Below are 20,183 nucleotides of genomic sequence, written 5' to 3' on the forward strand. Positions count from 1 at the left end.
CCCTGACACAGCTCAGGTTTCTGCCAAACTTGGGCTCTTCCCTGCTTCTCATGGAAGCACAGCTCTTTTCTCCATCCCACCGTCTAGCTGCTTGCCAATAAATCTCTGTGGCACCAAGAGCTGTCAGCATCACACACGTGTGTTCATTTAACCCATGGTCTGTTTACATCACAGGAAAGAGATCTGAAACACTGCTCTCAACATCCAGACCCCTGACTCTGCAGCCCCTTGGGGGTCTGGCTAGGACCAGAGGAGGGATTTGGGGTTTTGAGTTGGGGGAGCCAGGTAGGCTTCTTGGAAGAAGGGACATTGGAAGTTGGGTTTTGAAGGATGTATATGAGTTTGATGTATTCTACTATTCATCAGTAGGTACTCTACAATGTTCCAAATATTGACAAAGATCACTTAGGCTTCACAACAAATCTGTACGCAGGTGATGTTTGCCAAGAGGAAATTGGACTTTGGAGGGATTGGACACTTGTCTGAGGGCACAATATGAAGCAGTGTTTGTCTGATGCCAGGGTTTGAATCCTGCCCAAGGACACTGTTCCTGCCATTCTTTCTTAGGAACAGGAAAGAAACACATGGATGGTGTCATGAAACTGAGCTCTCTGTATGATGACACCTGGGCCCAGCCTTAAAAACCCCAATCCAGAAAGGCCCTAGCGCAGGAGTTTGGCAGGGACAGACTGCCATTGTTCTTCCCCGGAGGACACGCCGCCGAGGGCAGCACGGGCAGTGGATCCTGGCTCTCCTGACTGTCGGTCTTCTCAGCCTGGGGATGCCACAGTTGACCATACACCCCTTCAGCCCACTGGGTGGACACGCACCAAGACCCCTACAGACACACTTCAAACTGCACATGTATCCCCCAAACACACACCTGGGAGGAACTCAGACCCTCTCCTCACATGCACACACACGTTCACATCTGCACACAAGATACACACAACCCGACCCTCACACAGTCCGCGCTAGTAGGTGGACCACACACGGCACACACAAGTCCAGATGGGGGATCTGGCACAGACCCAGAGGCCACGCCCTTTACCCCCACTCACCCCAGACCCCACAGACGCACAATAGCTACCACAGCGAGATAGTCGCAGGCGTGTGGCATCACCGACCCCCACCCCTCGGCCCCGTTGTGGGCCAATTGCGGCCGCACGCGCCTCCCCCAACGTCTCCTCCTCCCGGGCCCCGCAGGCGTCGGCCGGGCTGTGATCTCATCTCTGGGTCGTATTGATTTGGCTCCAGTCGGCCTCGCGCTCCTTCCCCACCTGCCCGCGCTCCTCGGCCCCCTCCCTTGGTTTCCCAGCAGTCAGCCCTAGCCTGGGGCGGGGCCGGGGGGGTGGTGGGGGAGGAGGAGGAATCGGCCGAGGCTGAGCCCGAGAGGCTGGGTGTTGGGGTGACTGTAACACCCAGTTCTCCGGTGCAGAAGGAAATCAACCCTTGAGGCCTGCCTAGGGACAGAGAGGCGGGGGCGGAAGGGGCCAGCAGGCCTGGGAGGCTCAAGCCCAAGGGCTCAGTTGGGTTGTTGCTGGACTGGGCTCCCTAGAAATGGAGGATGAGCCCACACTCCAGCCGGCGCCCCTGCCTTACAGCCTAGGAAACTGAGGCCCAGGAAAAGGCAGCAGAGGAGACACTTAGCTTTGCTCTGAGCCCGCCCCCCACCCAGCCAGGCCACCCCGGCACTCCTAGGTCCAAGTCTCCTCTGTGTGCCCTCAGACACACCTCCTTCCCTCTCTGGGTCTCAGTCTCCCCATTAGGGAATAAAGCAGGGCCTGATTTTCAAATAACTTCCGGCTGGAACAGTGGGAATGGAGAGGACTAACCCTTTGGTTTGGGGCTGTTCTCTGACCGCGCCTCCGTCCCGTTCCAGGCCTCCTTTACTCATCAGTCAAAAAAGGGAGGAAAGGAGGTGATTTCTAAGTCGGGCGAAGTAGGGGGTCTTTGCCCGGGCCCTGGGTTAGAAACATCGCTCCCTCTCTGGCTGCCGGATCCGAGTCAGCGCCGTGCCCTCGGCGGACCTCAGTTTCCCCAGCCGCCCTGCCAGGCGCCGGGACGCCAAGGGTCGGGGTCCCAGGGGCGCAGCCCCCCGCGGCTGCGCGCTGGGCCGGGTGGATGACATCACCGGGCCCGGGGCGGGGAGGGAGCGGGAGGGAGCGAGAGGGCCTCCTCCGCGCCAGGCGCAGCGCCGGGTCGGGCTGGGTCCGGCGGCCGCGGCCATGACGCAGGGTCCCGGCGGGCGCGCGTCCCCCGGGCCTCCTGCGCCCCCGGAGCCCGAGGCGCCCACCACCTTCTGCGCGCTGCTGCCGCGCATGCCGCAGTGGAAGTTCGCGGCCCCGGCCGGCTTCCTGGGCCGCGGCCCGGCGGCGGCGCGGGCGGCGGGAGATGCGGGGGTCGCGGGGGGCACTGACCCCCAGCCGGAGTCCGCAGGCTCGGCTAGCGTCCCGGCGCTGGCGGCCGCGGTTCTGAACGCCTGCGAGCCGCGCTGCGCCGCGCCCTGCCCCCTGCCGGCGCTCAGCCGCTGCCGGACGGCCGGGACGCGGGGGCCGCGGGGCACGCGGGGGACGGTCGGGCCCCCAGACGCCGCCGCCGACGAGTGGATCCGCAAAGGCAGCTTCATCCACAAGCCGGCGCACGGCTGGCTACACCCAGACGCCAGGGTCCTGGGTCCTGGGGTCTCCTACATCGTGCGGGTGAGTGCGCCGGCCGGGACCGCTGGGATCCCATCCTCCACGGACCCCAGACCTGGGGACTGGGGTTCCCCTCCTAGACCTCTTTCTCTAGGACACCCCGGGTCCTGAGAGCCGGTTGTCTCCTCTCCACCCTTCCTCCTCTCCCCACCACCCGGGACCCCCATCTCCAGCCCTCACTCTGCTGCTGGGCGCCCCCAGCGGGGAGGCACCGGGGTCGAGGTTCCCACGGCGTCACGTGGGGAGGGGCGGGGAGATGGACGCAGGTGGGTAGGGGGACACGCATGCGCAGGTTAAACATCCTCCCCCAAATCCTGTTAGGCTGGGGTCTGGGCGTTGGGGACGTCATTGGGGGCATCCTGTCCTGCTACCCACACCCCCATTAAAAAGCTCCTTCGCAGACGACAGAATCGGAACCTGCGGAGACCTTGGCCTATGGGGGGCGCTGGGGAGGGGTATCTGCAAAGGGGCGGTGTCCAGCCAGACCTCAGAATTCGAGATGTGAGACTCAGGACTTTGAATGTGGTGTAAAGGAACGAGCTGTTATTTATCCCGGTTTTTTATTATGAACCTTTCAAACATACGGAAAAGCTGGACGAATGGATCTCCTGAGCGCCCACACCTCCGGCTGTTATCCTCACGTTCTCTGCACAGTGTGTCTGTCGCTGGGTATAGTTGTGACGAACCAGTACCAAGGCCATTAAATGCTTCCACACGCCTCTCCAGCTAGCTGTCCTGCACGCCCACAGTTCCATCGTTACTCTACAAACAGTAGCTGGGATTCCAGAGTGTGTTTGACAATTTGGCGGGATTCACATCTCAGCTTGCTTTTTGGGACCAGCACCCTGGACATTGATGTGTTTACATTTGGTTGCTGCCTTTACCACAGTCCCACTCCCTGGGTACTGGGTTGAGTAGTGTCCCCCACAGAACGTGGCCTTATTTGGTAATAGGGTCTTTGTAGACTTAATCAAGTTAAAATCAGGTCATCCTGGAGTGGGGTGACCCAAATGTAATGACGGGTGATCTGACGGAAAGAGGGAAATGCGGACCAAGACACACAGGGGAAAGATGGAAGCAGAGTAGAGTGGTGTGTCTGCAAGCCAAGGATTGCCGGCCATCACCACCAGAAGCTGGAGGAGATAAGAAAGGACCGTCCCTGGAGCCTTCAGCTGGAGCAGGGCCCCCTAACACTTCTATTTTGGACATCTGGCCTCCAGAACTGAGAGAGAATACATTCCTGTTTTAAGCTGCCCAGTTTGTGGTGCTTTATTACAATGGCCCCAGAAAACTAACACTCTTGGTTAAGGTGACATTTCTCTCTGGTACAGGTAACCACTTGTTTCCTTTATAGTTAATAAGTATCTGTGGGACGTACTTTTTTTCTTGGTCAGACTTTTAAAATTTAAGGATAACATAAATATGCTACTTTAGTGTAAACAAGTCTCAGGTGCAGGGCACCCAGACTGAGCTGGACAGTGTACCCAGTCCCCTCCTGGCCAGCACCACCTGCAGCCTTCCCACTACCCCGCTTCCATCACCATAGTTTACCTTAAAAGTTGAGGTAAAGTTCACATAACAAATTTAACCACTAACCATTCTAAAATGGACAATTCAGTAGCATTCACAAGGTTGTGCAACCATCACCACTGTCTAGTTCCAGAATGTTCCATCACCCCGATAGGAAGTCACCCCCAACCCCTAGCAACTGCAAACCCACTCCTGTCTCTGGATGTGCCTGTCTGGGACGTTTCACATGGATGGGGTGATATGACCAGTGCGGCCATGTGGCCCTCCATCTGTACCAGGTACCCTCCCAGCAGCATAGGCATTGGAATGATGGTTATGGCCATCATCTGATCCTCACTCCAGGAATTCCGCTGGCTATTCCCACCTCCTCTGCCCCTCAGCACCATCTCCTGGAGATTCTGAATTACCTTTCCATGGAAATGGCGGTCGAAGCGGAAGTCCACACGCTTTTCCTGTAAGGGGTCAAAGATGTTCAATGTCTTGGTCTCCGTCTCATCTGCTTGCAGGCCCTGTGCTGGGCTCTGGGACGCAGCAGTGAGCAAGATGACCACCGTCCCAGTCCTCCTGGACTTACGGCCTAGTGACACGGTTCAATGAACAGTCACGGTTGAGCCTGGAGGAATTGAGAACAAGTTACGTAGTCAGGGAAGACACTCTGAGGCAATGACACTGAGACTGGACGTGGAGAGGAAACAGCCTGCAAATAGATGGGGGTGGGAATGGCAGGCGTCAGTGGGTCCAAACGCCCTGTGGCTATCAGCTGGACACTCAGGGACGGTGGGAAGGGCTTGGAGCCCTGAGTACAGAAGGCGTGTGAGGAGCCCGCTGGGCTGCTTGCTCACTTGTCTCTCTTCCCCAGTACATGGGCTGCATCGAGGTCCTGCGCTCCATGCGCTCCCTGGACTTCAACACTCGTACCCAGGTCACCAGGTGAGCTGTGGGAAGGGGGCGGGGACCAGGTTCAGGGGCTGTGCTGGCCCCACTGAATCAAACACCCATGCCTTTGATTGGAGCTGTGGCCCAGGCATGCGCTGGCCACTGAGAAAGAGCAGGAGGGAAAGCGCTGAGGGGGTATCTGCCAGATGCCCAGGAGCCCCCCCCCCCACGCCTCCCGTTCCCTCTTCTCCCCAAGCACCCTAGAGTCCCTGCCCCTCTGGTCCCCTCCCTCCTCGGAGCCCCTCCCCGTCTCAGAGTCTACTGAACCCTTTTCTCAGCTCATCGCCCTCTGACCCCCACCCTTCTCTGAGCTCTTGGCCCTCCGTAGGCCCCTCCCCTCCAAGCTCTCAGCCCCTCCCTCCACAGGGAAGCCATCAACCGGCTCCATGAGGCTGTTCCGGGCATCCGTGGCTCCTGGAAGAAGAAGGTAGGTGAGAGGCTGGTGGGGAAGCCATGACCACCCTCTGACCGTGCCCAGCCCCAGCCACTCTGCGGGGGGGCAGGGCTCTCTCCAGTCCCCCCACCCCCACCCTGCAGCCCCCCCTTCCGGGGCCCACCCCCCCAACCCTGCGCCTTGTGCTGCTCCCAGGCCCCCAACAAAGCGCTGGCCTCCATCCTGGGCAAAAGCAACCTGCGCTTCGCAGGCATGAGCATCTCCATCAGCATCTCCACCGACGGCCTCAACCTCTCGGTGCCCGCCACGCGCCAGGTGAGCGCCGCCTGCGCTATTCGCAGCCCCCACAGCCCCACGCAGGGCCGGCTCTGTGGACTCACACATGTGGAGCCCAGAGGGGCGGCGGGTGCAGGGGTGTGTGTGACCTGTTCATCTGGACACGAGCTGAGGCCCCAGCCTGAGCCAGGAGCCCAGGGGGGACGCAGCCACTGCTGTCACAGCGCCCCACAGTTGTCACGACGGGGTGGGGGTCTCCTGGCGGGAGTGTGTATGTGCGTGCGCCTGCGTGTCTGCGCGTCTGTGCACCGCAGTCCTCGCACCCCCTCCTGGAGCCCTGGCCCCTGGCCCGGGCTGCGCCGTGACACGTGTCTCTGGCAGGTCATTGCCAACCACCACATGCAGTCCATCTCCTTCGCTTCGGGTGGGGACACGGTAAGAAGGGGCTGGGCGGGTAGACATGGCCCCCTCTGTCTCCTGTATTGCTGGGGCGGGCTGCCAGGAATCCTGGCCCAGGGGCTCCTCCCACCCATCCCCTCTCTCCCCAGGATATGACAGACTACGTGGCCTATGTTGCTAAGGACCCCATCAACCAGAGAGGTGAGGCCCAGTGGGCCGGGTGGAGGGGGTGCTGTGTAGTGTTTTAGCCGCAGAGGCCACGCTGACGCTGTGTCACAAATGGCCCCCAGCCTGCCACATCCTGGAGTGTTGCGAGGGCCTCGCCCAGAGCGTCATCAGCACCGTGGGCCAAGCCTTCGAGCTGCGCTTCAAACAGTACCTGCACAGCCCCCCCAAGGTGGTTGTCCCCCCAGAAAGGTACCAGCCCTTTGTCCTCTGCCTGGGAGTGGGTCCACTTTGTCCCCGGTCCTCCCTCATCTGTAAAACCCAGATAAAAACAGCTCCCACTTCCGGGGCTGCCCTGAGGATTCAGGAGCCAGTCGGCATCGCCCGCATTACGTCATCATCGTCCGGGGCGGCCCACGCTTCTGCAAAGGGCCAGACAGTCTACATTTTCTGCGTTGTGGCTGCCAGACGTACAGGCTGTGGTCTGTGTAAGCAGATGCGGAGGGTTCTGAAGCGGTGGACAGGCGGCAAGCCAAGAAAACTGTGTTTATAGATGTGCAAATCTGAATTTCAATAACTTTCTTATCTTGCCAACTACAGTCCTTTGGATATCTTCGTAACCATTTAAATGTTTTATTGCTTGAAAGTGTGCAGATCACTCTTGGCTCTTGGGCTGGTCCCCGCTCTCAGCTACTTAAATATCTATTAATTGTTAGAAATTCAAACATGCAGACACCGAAGAGGAAGTATACATGTGAATTCATGCAGCCCCCCCACCCCCGACCCTTCCCTGGAGGTGAAGTGGCCTTTTTTGCTTTCGTCACCTGCTCACTTGTCCCTCACATGTGCACACTGGGTTTCACCTGTCTGGCTGGGCACCTGGGGATAAATTTCTACAGGTGTGACAATAGGGCCAGATGGTGAGGTCCTTCTCTTAAACACTGAGGGTGTCCCCCTGACCTGTTCCTGGGCGCCCGCCTGAGGTCAGAGGCAGGTGCAAAGGGCAGCAGTGGAGACCAGCTCTCCTGAGCACCCACTATAACCATGCAGTGTTCCGTCACAGGCCAGGGGTGAGAAAGACAGCCCCCAGCAAGCATTTCCTGGCTGAAGGCTCAGCTGATGGGAGCTGGCGTCTGGCTTGTCCCAGCCACCGTAGAAAGCTCAAGCCCCAAGGTCTTGGCATCCCTCAGACACCTCTGTTCCTTCTGCCCTGTGTGCTGGGGCTCTGCCTGTGCTCACACTTGCTGTCTGCCCCCAGGCTGACTGGGCTGGAGGAGCCGGCCTGGGGAGACGAGGAGGACCCAGAACACAATTACTACAACAGTGTCCCAGGAAAGGAGCCGCCCCTGGGCGGGCTGGTGGACTCCAGGCTCACCCTGACACAACCCTGTGCCCTCGGGGCCTTCGGAACCCTGAGCCAGGTCAGCCTCTGGGGATTCATGGGGGAGGGACTGGCAGGGCCATCCCCAGGTGCTGACTCCTTGGGCCTTGTCCCTAGCTTTTCCTTCTGCTCTTCCTTGATCCTAGATGGTTTTTTGCTCCCACAACCCTCCCTTCACAAACTGCACAGATACGCTAGGCCCTGTTCTCACACTGCAGATGTTGAGTAAATGATCACAGTGATTTAATCAGGGCTGTGACAGGGCTCCCAAGGAAGGTGAAACAGGGAGACTGGCTTTGTGGTCAGGAGGAAGCAATGTTTGGGCTGGGCTCTGATGGGTGAATAGGAGTTGTCCAGGATAGCGGTGCAGGGAAGAGAATGCAGATGGCGAGAGTAGCATGTTCAGGGCAGCAGGAGGGTACAGGCTGCTTTCCCAAGTGGAGAGGGCCTATGAGGCTATAGCAGGGGTGGGAGGTGGGCACAAAGCTGGCCGTGGTGGGCAGCTGGCAGTTTGAGGGGGAACGGTTAGAGGGTGTGAGCCTCACCTCACATCTGACTTATGTTCCCAGGGATTTAGGTGGGCTGGGTGAGGACACTGGGTGTGCTTGGCTGCGAAGAGTGGCTTGCACATTGCAAGAGGACCCCACGCTCTTTTTCAGGGTGCATCTCCTGCTCGAAGAGATGCCTGTGGCCTGCAGTGGGAGCTGGGCCTCTCAGGTGAGGGTAGGATGCTCTGGGGGCATGGGAGTGCCCCGGCCTCTCTCTGACTGGATGCCTGGGTCCCACTCAGTTTCTCCTCTGCATCATTTCACTTTCACTCCCCAAGCTCTTATGAGATTTGACATCATCAGTTTCTTTTCATCGAGATTTCTGGCTTCTTTTGAAACTGGGAAGGTCTGGCCCACGGGGCCACCTTCCTCCCTGGGGGCAGATGTCCCCTGCCCCATTATCTCTGCTTGGGCATTTATGGGTGTTTCACTCCTTATGGTGCTGCTCAAATGCGCGGGGACTCTGCCTTCCTGGAGGAGACAGGTACGGGTGGGGCTCCCAGGTGGGGCCCGCCCCAACCCCTGCCTCCCCAGGGCCTCTCCCCTGGTTCCCCTAGCTGACCCCACCACCCCTCTCGCCCGCTTCAGCCCCACCTGGGGACGGCTATGTGCAGGCGGACGCCAGGGGGCCCCGAGACTACGAGGACCACCTGTACGTCAATACGCAGGGTCTGGACGCCCTGGAACCCCTGCAGCCTGAGGACAGCCCCAAGAAAGACCTGTTCGACATGCGTATGTGGGGGCAAGCCAGCCTGAAGGGGAGGGTGCACACATGCCACCTGTGGTCTGATGGGGGAAGCCCAGCCTCCTCTTCTGGGGATTTTCCAAGTTGATGAGGGTGGGGTGCGAAAGTGTTTCCTATGGGACTTCCTAGTCTGATAGGGGAGGCTCTGCCTCCTCCTCTGTGGGACACCCCAGCCTCTTGGGGGTGACCCAGCTTCTTCTCCATGAGGGTCCCCAGTCTGACAAGAGGAGCCTAGTTCCTATCCTAAAGGAGTGGCTAGCATGATGGGGGAGGCTCAGGTCCCTCTTCTCTGTGGGTCTCCCCAGTCTGACAGGGAATTTAAACTCCCTTCTCATGTGAGTCCATGGTCTTAGGGAGGAGGCCCCAACCCCTTCCTATGGGAATCCCAGTTTGATGGGAGAGGCACTGTCTGCTTCCTGGGGGCCCCCCAGTCTGATGGTGGTGGCCTAATCCACATCTTGATAGAGCTGACTAGCAGACTTTGGGGCCTGTTCCTGCCTCTCTCAGAGCCTGAGAGAGGGCTCAGTCTGATGGAGGAGGCTTGTGTCCAAAATGACCTCCTTACTTCCCACATCCATTCCACGCTCTTCCACAGCACTTGGAAGTGCTGTCCAGGCAGGATGGCCCTTCTCCTTCAGGACACCTTCCTAGTTGGAGGTCCTTGAGAACCTCCCAAGCTAACTGCATATGTCTTCCTTCATAAAGTTTGCAAAGCCCTGTTCCCGTCATCTGACAACTGGATTTCTTATCATTGCAAGAATGACACGCACAGGTTTGGACTGAGCACCTACGGTGCACTGGGCACTGGACTAGGAGTGTGCCCCCCGCCCGGGCACCTCCCAGAGACCCTCCCCTGGGAAAGGAGTTAGGAGCTCCCTGTGAGGCAGCTCCCTTGGGAGACCAGCAGCCCCTGTGGAGAAAGGTGCTTCAGCCAGGCTCTCACTGGTACACACAGTGCACACACCATAGTCAGCATGCAGTACACACCCAGCACACCCAGGGCACACAGAGCTCACACTCGGCACACTGAGCACACAGAGCTCACACTCGGCACACTGAGCACACAGAGCTCACACTCGGCACACTGAGCACACAGAGCTCACACTCGGCACACTGAGCACACTCAGCGCCCACTCGGCACACTGAGCACACAGAGCGCCCACTCGGCACAATGAGCACACTCAGCGCCCACTCGGCACACTGAGCACACACAGCGCCCACTCGGCACAATGAGCACACTCAGCGCCCACTCGGCACACTGAGCACACTCAGCGCCCACTCGGCACACTGAGCACACTCAGCGCCCACTCGGCACACTGAGCACACTCAGCGCCCACTCGGCACACTGAGCACACACAGCGCCCACTCGGCACACTGAGCACACTCAGCGCCCACTCGGCACACTGAGCACACTCAGCGCCCACTCGGCACACTGAGCACACTCAGCGTACAGCTGGCGACGCATTGTGGTGCTTAGTGCAGGCCTGATGCACTGTAGGTGCTCAATCAGTGTTGTCCAGTTCTCAAGGGTGGGTCCTTCCTTCCAGCCAGGCCCCCCCTTCCCAGCAAGAGGCAGCTGCCTGCCCCCTGCCTCCTGCACCCCGTCCTCACCCGCAGGCCCCTTCGAGGATGCCCTGAGGCTGCATGAGTACTCCGTGGCGGCTGGCACAGCGGCAGCCCCCATTCTCTTGGAGGACCAGTGGCCCAGTCCCCCCACCCGCCGGGCCCCCATCGCCCCCACGGAGGAGCAGCTGCGGCAGGAGCCCTGGTACCACGGCCAGATGAGCCGTCGGGCTGCGGAGAAACTGCTCCGAGCAGACGGGGACTTCCTCGTGCGTGACAGCGTCACCAACCCGGGGCAATACGTCCTCACTGGCATGCATGCTGGGCAGCCTAAGCATCTGCTGCTTGTGGACCCTGAGGGAGTGGTAAGGCGGGGCGGGGCGGGCCGGGAAGGGGGCGGGGCGGGGCGGGCCGGGCCGGGCCGGGAAGGGGGCGGGGCGGGGCGGGCCGGGCCGGGATGGGGGCGGGGCGGGCCGGGAAGGGGGCGGGGCGGGCCGGGAAGGGGGCGGGGCGGGGCGGGGCGGGCCGGGATGGGGGCGGGGCGGGCGGGGCGGGCCGGGATGGGGGCGAGGCCTGGCTTGGAGACAGGGCGGGCCGTGCTGGCGCATGACAGGGGCAGCTTCTTAAGGCCCTTTAGATTTAATGACATACATTCCAAATTACAAAGCCCTTTACGTTTACAGATTCTGTTCCCGTTTACCAGGTACTTTAGAATTACAATTTTCCAATTTAAGAATTACAAACTATTTTAGGGTTTACAAAGTATTTTGGGTGTTACAAAATCTTTTCCAATTTCAAGGCTTTTCAGGGTTTACAAAGTACCATATTTCAACAATTGTAAGATGCACTTTTTTTTTCGCATTCTGTTGTGCCACAAATAGTGATGTCTTTGGTAAATACGGTATTTTCAGTTTCTAATGTATTTTAGGGTTCACAAAGCATGTTTCAATTTACAAGGAGCCTTAGGGTCTACAGATTGCTGAACGCTTCAAGCCTCTGATACACACTTTTTTCCCTCTCATTTTGACGTCTCTGAGGTCCGGATTATATTTTTAACCATCAGTTGCATCTTTGAACCTACCTCCCCACCCCCACCTCACCCCCGTGGTACATGAAATGGTGATGCATTTTACAGTTGCTTTGAGCCAATGAGATTTGGTCTTTTACAGTTCCTAAAGCATTTTAGGGCTTACAGAGCATCTTCCAATTTACAAGGCATTGTAGGGTTTGTGAAGCACTTTCCAGCATCCTTGGGCTCTATAGGTTACTTCCCAGGTGCTTAGGGGTGTTGAGATCTTTCTTAGAGTTTACCAAGGGCTTTAGCTCCATCTAGCTGAATCCTAAGAAGTGCCCTTGGTGGCTGCATATGCTTCTGTCTCTATATGGGTCACACTTGGGTGGAAGATGGTTGTGTGACCAGGCCCAGAAATGTGCATTTTTACTCTGTTCCCCAGGTAATATGTGCCAGTGAGCCCAGCATTGCCTGTGAAATGCCTGGCAGCCAGGGGACCCGAGGGTCTTTCTGTGCTGCACCCATATCTAGCATGCAGTGATGCTAAGATCTTCTCATTTGAAGACACAGATGGTTTTTGGATTTGGTGATTCTGATTTCCAGATCTGTATCTCTGAGATTCCAGGGGTGTGTTTATTTTCTAGGGCTGCCCTACAAAATGACCACAAACTGGATGGCTTAAAACAGTAGGGATTTATTGCCTCCCAGCTCTGGAAGCCGAAAGTCTGAAATCAAGGTGTCGGCAGAGCTGGTTCCCTCTGAGGCCATGAGGGAGAATCTGTTCAGGTCTCTTCCAGCTTCTCATGGTTGCTGGTAGTTCTTAGTGTTCCTTGGCTTGTTGACATATCACTCACTCCAGTCACTGCCCCTGTCTTCTCATGCATTCTTCCTGTGTCTCAGTGTCCAAGTTTTTCTCTTTTAAGGACACAAGCCACTGGATTTGGGGACACCTGGGTAATCCAGAATGAGCTCATCTCAAGACCTTTCACTCAATCACATCTGCAAAGACGCTTTTTCCAAATAAGGTCCTGTTCATATGTTCCAGGGGTTAGGATGTGGACATGTGTTTTGGGGGACACTATTCAACCTGCTATAGGAGATGTGGCTCCAGAATCCTGGTTGTTCTGGAGCCTGTGTCCATACCTGGTTCTGGCTCTACGAGTCTCGGACCCAAGGTGCTCAGATTTGAGTGTGCATCGGGACGTGGGCGGCTTGTGTAAACATAGTCCTGATTCAGCAGCTCTGGGCTGGCCAAGTTTGCTCCCCAACAGGCCCCTGGCGGTGCTGATACTGAGGCCTCTGACCCCACAGGTGCGAACAAAGGATGTGCTGTTTGAGAGCATCAGCCACCTAATCGACTACCACCTGCAGAACGGGCAGCCCATCGTGGCTGCCGAGAGTGAGCTGCATCTGCGCAGTGTGGTAAAGCGGGAGCCCTAAGCCAGGTGTGTAGTCAGTCACTGGCGCCGGCAGCTGCCCAGTGGCCACACTTTCTCTCCTTTTAAACACTGAGAAGGAATGAACATACCATGCAATTCACCCATTGCAGTGGATACCTTAGTGGTTTTTAGTATATTCGCAGAGTTGTGCAGCATCCCCTTGTCTAATTCCAGAACATTCCATCACCCCAAAAGAAATCCCGTCTGCAGTCACCCCCATCCCTTCCCAGCTCCTGACCATCACTAACCCACTTCCTGTCTGTGGACGTGCCTGTTTGGACATTTCCCATAAGTGGAATCACACACTGTGTGGCCTTGTGTGTCCGGCTTCTCTCATGAGCACCACGTGTTCAAGGTCCATCCACGGTGTGGCGAGTGTCAGCGCCTTCCTCCTTTTCACGGCTGCATGACACTCCAGTGTGTGGATGGGTCACATTGTGTTTGTCCATAACCTGCTGATGGACACTAGGCTGTTTCCACTTTTTGGCTGTTACAAAGAATGCCACTGTGAACATGTGTGTGAAGGTTTTTGTGTGGTCGTGAGTTTTCATCAACCTTGGGAGTGGAATGCTTGAGTTGTTATGGTAACTGTTTAATTGGTGATAAAGATCTCTTGAGGGAGGCAGCATTTGTCTACCCTGGAAGAGGGAATGACCTGGGTCTGGCTGGGCTGCTGTATCAGGTGGGGTGGGTGAGATGAGAAGGTGCACCCTTGGTCTTTCACTTTTGCTATTGGGGAGCCATGGGAGGGTTTTGAGTGGGTCAGGGACAGACAGGTCCAGGACCTCTCTGGTGAGAGAGGAGGGGCTCTGGGGTGAAACAGGGTTGGGAGGCAGTCCAGACAGTAGAGGACATGGCTGAACTAGGGGTGCGGGGGTGGGGGGTGGAGTATCATAAGCAGCTTTTGTGAAGAGACAGGATCTGGGGACAACAGGAACTGGGGGTTGGGCTCGGGGAGGGAGGGACCGCATGGGAAGGGGGCTGTGGAATTTCCCCAAAGGATGTGTGAGAGGAGCTTCTGGGCCAGGTTGGGCTGCTCTCCTGTCCCCATGACAACGGTCTCCTTTCTGCCTCCTCCCCCACTCAGTGCGGGCCTCCTCCCTGCCCCCAGAAAGGCCTGGCTGCTGGCAGAGATGGGGTTCCCAGTCTGGAGAAGGGATTCAGGGGTTGGGGGTGGCCCTATGGAACACCTGAAGTGACCTGCAGCACTCTGGGCCTGTGTGTTTGCATGTGCCAGGGTACGACCTGCTTGCCTTTTGTCCCCAGAGTTGTTTTGTGACCTAAGAAAGAATGCTGATGGCAGCTATAATCGGTGCTAATGCAGCCACTGCTGTGTCCAGAGACTGTGCTCAGCCCCTCCCCACAGCATCTCACCGACTCCCATGAGGTTGAGACAGGCGCTGTTACTAGCATTCTCATTTTGCAGAAGAAGAAACAGCAGAGAAGTTAAGACACTACCCTAGGTCACACTGGAACAGCAAGGGGGAGCTGGGCCGCTGGGCGTGAGGCCCCTCTCTGGGTCACTTTACTGCAGTGTAACTGAGGTTTGGAGCCCTGACACATGAACCTAGGTCTTTGGTTACTCTCTCAGCTGACCCTTGACCTCTCCTTCACTTTCTCCCCCAGGTGATGGTTCTAGTCTCGGCTCCTGTCCCTGCTCCCAGACACCCCTGGTGTGGTGCCCTTAAATGGTGGCTCAGCCTTTCTCTGGACCCTGGTCAGGCCGGAACCGCCGCTGTCTCTCCTTCCTCCACATGGGCCTCGAATCTCTTCTCTAGCAGGCCTTGTGTTGGGCTGGGTAATCCAGGCTGGGTTGTCCGAGGCCCCTCATTCTAAGGCCCCTCCTGCCTCCACCCTTCACCTGGAGTGAGGGTGTACATACCAAAGACAGAACCATTTCTTGCCTTTAATGAAATGATATCAGAAAGGAGCCTTCTCTCTCAGAGCCCTGGCTGAGGTCCCTATGGGGACGGAGGCACCGGCTCTTTTCTGGGCTGGACCTCAGTTCAGGAGGGCTCCCAAGCCCCTGGCATGGAGATGGAATCCTGTCCTGGCTGGCTTCAGTGTTTCCAACGGAAAAATTGGTGCACAATTTGTTTGTTTGTTTGTTTGTTTTTTTAAAGATTTTATTGGGGAAGGGGAACAGGACTTTATTGGGGAACAGTGTGTACTTCCAGGACTTTTTTCCGAGTCAAGTTGTTGTCCTTTCAGTCTTAGTTGTGGAGGGCGCAGCTCAGCTCCAGGACCAGTTGCCCGTTACTAGTTGCAGGGGGCGCAGCCCACCATCCCTTGCGGGAGTCGAACCGGCAACCTTGTGGTTGAGAGGACGCACTCCAACCAACTGAGCCATCCGGGAGCTCAGTGGCAGCTCAGCTCAAGGTGCCGTGTTCAACCTTAGTTGCAGGGGGCCCAGCCCACCATCCCTTGCGGGACTGGAGGAATTGAACTGACAACCTTGTGGTTGAGAGCCCACTGGCCCGTGTGGGAATCGAACCGGCAGCCTTCGGAGTTAGGAGCACGGAGCTCTAACCGCCTGAGCCACCGGGCCAGCCCCCACAATTTGTTTTTGGAGGGAGAACAGAGGTGCTTTGGGTCCTCAGGACAGGACATGTGCTGATGTCCCAGTGGGGGGCAGCCTTCGGGTGTCGACCTGGACTGGACATTTGGAATCTGTTTGTAATTAAACCTGGGAATGACTGCACACTAAAGGGCACTCTTAGGTTGGGGGGCTGGCCAGGGAAAAAGCCAGGCAGCATCTGATTTGGCCTCCCTGGGGCTGGAGGAGGGGGGAAGCCCAGGGCCTGGAGATGGAGAGGAGGGAGTCACGTGTGGGAGTGCGCCTGCTGCCGGGGGACAGTCTGCTCTCTCCCAGAATCCCGAACACCTCTCCTACACCTTTGTTTTTTATCCAAAGATAAAGTACAGCCCAACTCCCCTATTAAACATACCCAGTTCCTCTCTGTAAACACCCTAGTTGATCTCCCAAAGGCTACAAACCTCTCTCGAGATACTCCCGACGTCTTCAAAAAGTTCCTTGTCGTCTTCTCCAAACTGCTCCTAACTTGCCTATAATTCTGGCCTCATTTCCCAGGGGTCCCAACTCCTCTCCTCCCCATTTTCTCGACCTGCCTCCGTCACCCTCACCTATGCTTCTCCCTCATGCCCAGCTTTCTACTCTAGCATCCCGACTTCTGTCCTCCAGGCCTTCCTGCACATGGATTCTGGGCCTGTCCGTCTCAGAGAGACCTCCACTCTCCCCAGGACCCTCCTTCAACTCACCGTGGAGGCCCCTCTCCCAAAGTGGTCCCCAGTCTGCCCCACATCCTGCCAGGGTCCAGATCGCTGGAGAGGGGTTGTGCTTTGTCCCCAGTCAGCGGGCCTTTTCCCACACCTGGGGCGCCTAGCAAGGGTGTGGGAGTAAAAGTCACTCTGCTCTTCCCATAACTAGGGGTGAAGCCATCCAAAGGCAGAGACAGAAGGGGACTCTGATGGCATGTCTCTTACTTCAGAGACATGGAGACTGAGAGCTACCAGTTTGTCCATCTATTCACCCACTCAGCCACTCATCCATCTATCCGTCATTAACCTACCTGTCTGTCCGTCCATTTGTCTTTCATTCATTCACTCATTCATTCATTCATTGGGCCATCAATTCACACCCCCCATCCTAATATCCTTTAATTGAGTGCCTTGAGCTCCTCTTATGTAACAGGACTGCTGGTGGGTCAGGGGAGGCAACAGTGACCTAGCCAGACTTGTCCTCATGGAGTTAATAGTCAAATGACAGAAATCAGCAAATCACCATGAAGTGTCTAATGACAACTGTGAAAAGGCGAGGGTCCTGGGGCTTAGAGATCTCTGATCTGGCGGATGAGTAGGATAGAGTTCTGAGTGGGAGGGGATGTCGTGTGCAAAGGCCCTGTGATGTGTGGAGCTCAGCACATTCGGGTGCAGGAGGATGGGCAGTGGCTGGAGATGAAATCGGAGGGTGGGTGGAGTGGGAGCGAAGCCTAGGTGCCAGGGAAAGCCAGTGTGGACCTTTTAAGCACAGAGGTAATAAGATTCCCAAGTTGGAAATATGCACTAGGGACAGGATAAGAATGGTGGCGGCTGAGAGAGTGCACTGGGGGCTGGCCCAGGGAGTGTCAAGAAGTGTCAGATTCCAGAGATTTATAGGACAGAGAGGGGTCTAAACGCTATTTATTCATTCATTCATTGTCCAGGGTCTTGCAAGGCCGGGCACGGTCCCTCAAAGTCTCCATCTAGCACTCCTGCTGGGCTTGTGCCAAGAATTTCAGACTCAGATTTTCTCTGCTTTCACAGATGAGGAGATGGAGACTCAGAGGGGTGAGATGGCTGCCTAAGGCCGCACCACTGGGGGGTGGCAGAGCCTGGATTCGAACCCCATCACCTCTCCTGTCCTGCCCCCAGGTCTGGGGTGCCCCCACGGTGACAGCTGGGTCCCCCACCTTGTCTCCTGTCCCATTCTGTCATCTGTTATTCAGCAAATGCTCCCTGCCCCAGCCTAACCGTCAGTGGGCCCGGGGTGGGAAGCAGTAGAGATATGGCTTCATATTAAATTTTTCTGTGCAGCCTTAAACCAGTCGCTTCCTTTCCCTGAACTGGGCGCCCCCCCCACCCAGAATTGGGCCATCCCCTGTGTCTCAGTTTCCTTATCTGGAAACCAGGGATGATGCCCACCCCCGAACCTCCCACCGTGGGTTAGCCTGTGCCTTTTTGGGCCTGTGTCCCTCCTGAGAGTTTGCAGACAGGCAGCCTTCCCTCCCATTCCCCAGGGGAGGAGACTGTTCAGCCCAGAGCTGCATGGGCACAAGGTGGCTCCTCTTGCTTGGAGCTCTGGACCCCAGGCCTTTTGTCTTTGAGCCACTTTCCCTGTGGGTCCTCCAAGCCCTGCCGCTAGATGCTGCAGGGGGCCGCTATGACTCAGGCCTGGCTCCTGGGAAACACCACCCTCCTGCCGCCTCCTCGAGAACTGCCACTTTCCACTCCCCATGTACGGCAGGTCCCTGGGGGGTGGGTGAGGATCAGGCCGTTCAGCACAAGGTGGCACAACTTAGGGCGGGAGGGGCTGGTGGATACTGCCTGGGCTCCCTCCCCTGCTTGGGCCTGAAGTCTGCAGCCGCCCGATCTCTGGTTCCGAGATGCCTGCAGCTCAAGGTTTGGGGGAAGTCCTGGGGGGCTGCCACGCCTGCGAACCACAGGGCTCTGCAGAGGACGCAGCTTTTGTTGATCAGGAGAGGGTCCCGTTTATCACAGAGCCTAAGCCAGCCTCTCAGCCCCTGCCCCTTCTGGGGAGGGGGTGCTGCAGCAGCCCACAGAGCAGGTGTTTGGGACCTATCCCCTGGCACTTTTCACCTCTGGGCTTGTTTCCCCAGCCCCCAAATGTGATGGGGTGGGGAAGAGGGGTGGGGCTTCTGGCTGAGGTAGGCTGTGCTGGGGTCAGGTTCTGGGGTTCATCTCGAGGCTTGGCAAGTCCTCTCCTGGCTGAGTCCCTTTCCTTACCAGTAGCAGCTTCCGTGAAACAAAGACCAGCACATTCTGGGCAAATAGTCACCATGGTGCTGTGATATCCAGGGACCACTGAGGAGAATGGAGGCACAGAGATGTTTGGACACTTGCCAGAAGTTGCACAGCAGGAAGTGTTGGCATCAGCACTTGAACCCTGATTTAGTGGCTCCCTGATTAGAGTTGCTTAGCACGGAGTAAACCCACCGCCTCCTCCACCAGCCCAGCAACAGTGAGTGGGGAGTGAAGCCCCCAATACCCAGGCCATCCAGGCCTTGCTCCTTCCTGAGCCCCACGGTCCCTGTCCCTGCAGTGGAGGAAGGTGGCTGAGGCACCCCGAGACCCCTGCTATAGGAAAGAGTGCTGTTCCAGGAGGCATCCTTCCTGTGATGGCATGTATCCTTCCGTTTCTCTGGCAGGTTCTCATGAACGACCTCGGCATCTTGGGGACACTGCAGGGCTACATTGGTGCAACAATCCTTTCTCCAGGCAGCTCCAGGCCCAGCAGGGGCAATGACATCACCCAAGTCATTGCTCCAGAGCATTCTTCATGGTAGCGTGCTCTGTCAGGCTGTGAAGAACCCAGCCAGGCTGTCAGGCAGGGCAGGCTTCCTGGAGGTGGTGGTAAGGTGACGCATTTATTGGTATCTGTCCCCCATCAGACAGTGTTGCTATTGCACAAAGAGGGGCTCATGTTTGCTGGGTGAACAAAGCTGAGACAGGCCTGTTGGAGTCGCGGCCCCTCTGAACCTCACTTTCCCCATCTGGACGGTGGGACTCTAAACCCTACCTCTCTCCAAGCTGAGCGGTGGTGATGAAGGGGCGGGGCCTCCGTCTGGCCACATTATCTTGCTGGCTCCTCACAAACCGAGACTGGACTCTGGACTGGTTGGCCTTGGGTTCCAGTAAGGGAAACTGAGGCTGGGAGGGAGGCAAGCAGTGAGGAAACAAGGGGTTTGCGCCTGGCAGATCACAAGATAGGAAGGGTGGGATCCCAGAGGGACCCTGCAGTCCTAGGAGCTGCCAGGCCTGGGGTTTCCTCCTGTCTCTGTCTGTGGACAGCTCGCTGGTGTTCTCCCTTCTCTCCTTTAATCTCATCTTCCTGTCACAATTCATATTCACTGTGTACCTCTGGGTGCCTCACAAGGTGGCTGCGTCCTGCAGGGTTGTGTCCCCAGATCCCTGTCCAGCATCCAGTAGGTGTTCAACAGACATCTGTCGTCGCGCGTTTCTGGGGTGGCTGCACTGAGCGAGGCCCATTCACCAGGAGGAGCGGGGCTTAGCTGCTGGGCCCTTATTTCTAGAGGGAAACCCTCATCTTTCTCATCTGTAAATGGGGCAGCAGTAGGACCTACCAGCAGTAGCCCGTTGTAAGAATCAGCATTGGAGAAAGGACATTAGTCTGCTACCAGGAAAGAGCTCAATAGTAAATTCAAATGACGTTATTATTATTGCTATTATTTTACTCGTCATCAGAGATGATGCTCGGGAAAGCTTCTCACCAGAGAAAGGCCCAGCAGCAGGTGGGGATCTGCACCCCTCCCCAGGTGAACTGAGGCAGGGCTCGGGG

At 57.2% G+C, this 20,183-nt stretch overlaps 1 protein-coding gene across 5 annotated transcripts; it reads left to right on the plus strand.

The window, feature by feature from the left end:
- Positions 1–1,871: 1,871 nt before the first annotated feature.
- Positions 1,872–19,167, plus strand: SHC2 (SHC adaptor protein 2). 5 transcript variants are annotated; one of them, XR_013995099.1, is made up of 14 exons: positions 2,159–2,702; positions 5,089–5,159; positions 5,532–5,592; positions 5,755–5,874; positions 6,217–6,270; positions 6,384–6,435; positions 6,525–6,651; positions 7,658–7,820; positions 8,440–8,497; positions 8,917–9,060; positions 9,779–10,161; positions 10,250–11,001; positions 12,960–13,093; positions 14,714–15,189. XR_013995099.1 is itself a non-coding variant. In XM_081076403.1 (13 exons), exons 1-12 carry the CDS (start codon positions 2,229–2,231, stop codon positions 13,086–13,088), a joined length of 1,764 nt encoding a protein of 587 aa, XP_080932529.1. In that variant the 5' UTR covers positions 1,872–2,228; the 3' UTR covers positions 13,089–13,093; positions 14,714–15,189. The 5 variants fall into 5 exon arrangements, 2 of the variants coding, with proteins under 2 accessions (XP_080932529.1, XP_080932528.1); XR_013995100.1 differs by lacking the exons at positions 9,779–10,161; positions 14,714–15,189 and adding exons at positions 17,311–17,434; positions 19,033–19,167 and having other exon boundaries at positions 2,160–2,702; positions 10,691–11,001; XM_081076403.1 differs by lacking the exon at positions 9,779–10,161 and having other exon boundaries at positions 1,872–2,702; positions 10,691–11,001.
- Positions 19,168–20,183: the final 1,016 nt, after the last annotated feature.

This window comes from Rhinolophus hipposideros (assembly GCF_964194185.1).
Source record: "Rhinolophus hipposideros genome assembly, chromosome: 16".
NCBI lineage: Eukaryota > Metazoa > Chordata > Mammalia > Chiroptera > Rhinolophidae > Rhinolophus > Rhinolophus hipposideros.

Excerpts from the sequence above, each read along its gene's own strand:
- SHC2 (XM_081076403.1), top strand. The coding sequence starts at position 2,229 with ATGACGCAGGGTCCCGGCGGGCGCGCGTCCCCCGGGCCTCCTGCGCCC. Across the intron at positions 6,652-7,657 it reads GTGGTTGTCCCCCCAGAAAG|GCTGACTGGGCTGGAGGAGC; the intron begins GTACCAGCCCTT and ends GTCTGCCCCCAG. Across the intron at positions 7,821-8,439 it reads CCTTCGGAACCCTGAGCCAG|GGTGCATCTCCTGCTCGAAG; the intron begins GTCAGCCTCTGG and ends GCTCTTTTTCAG.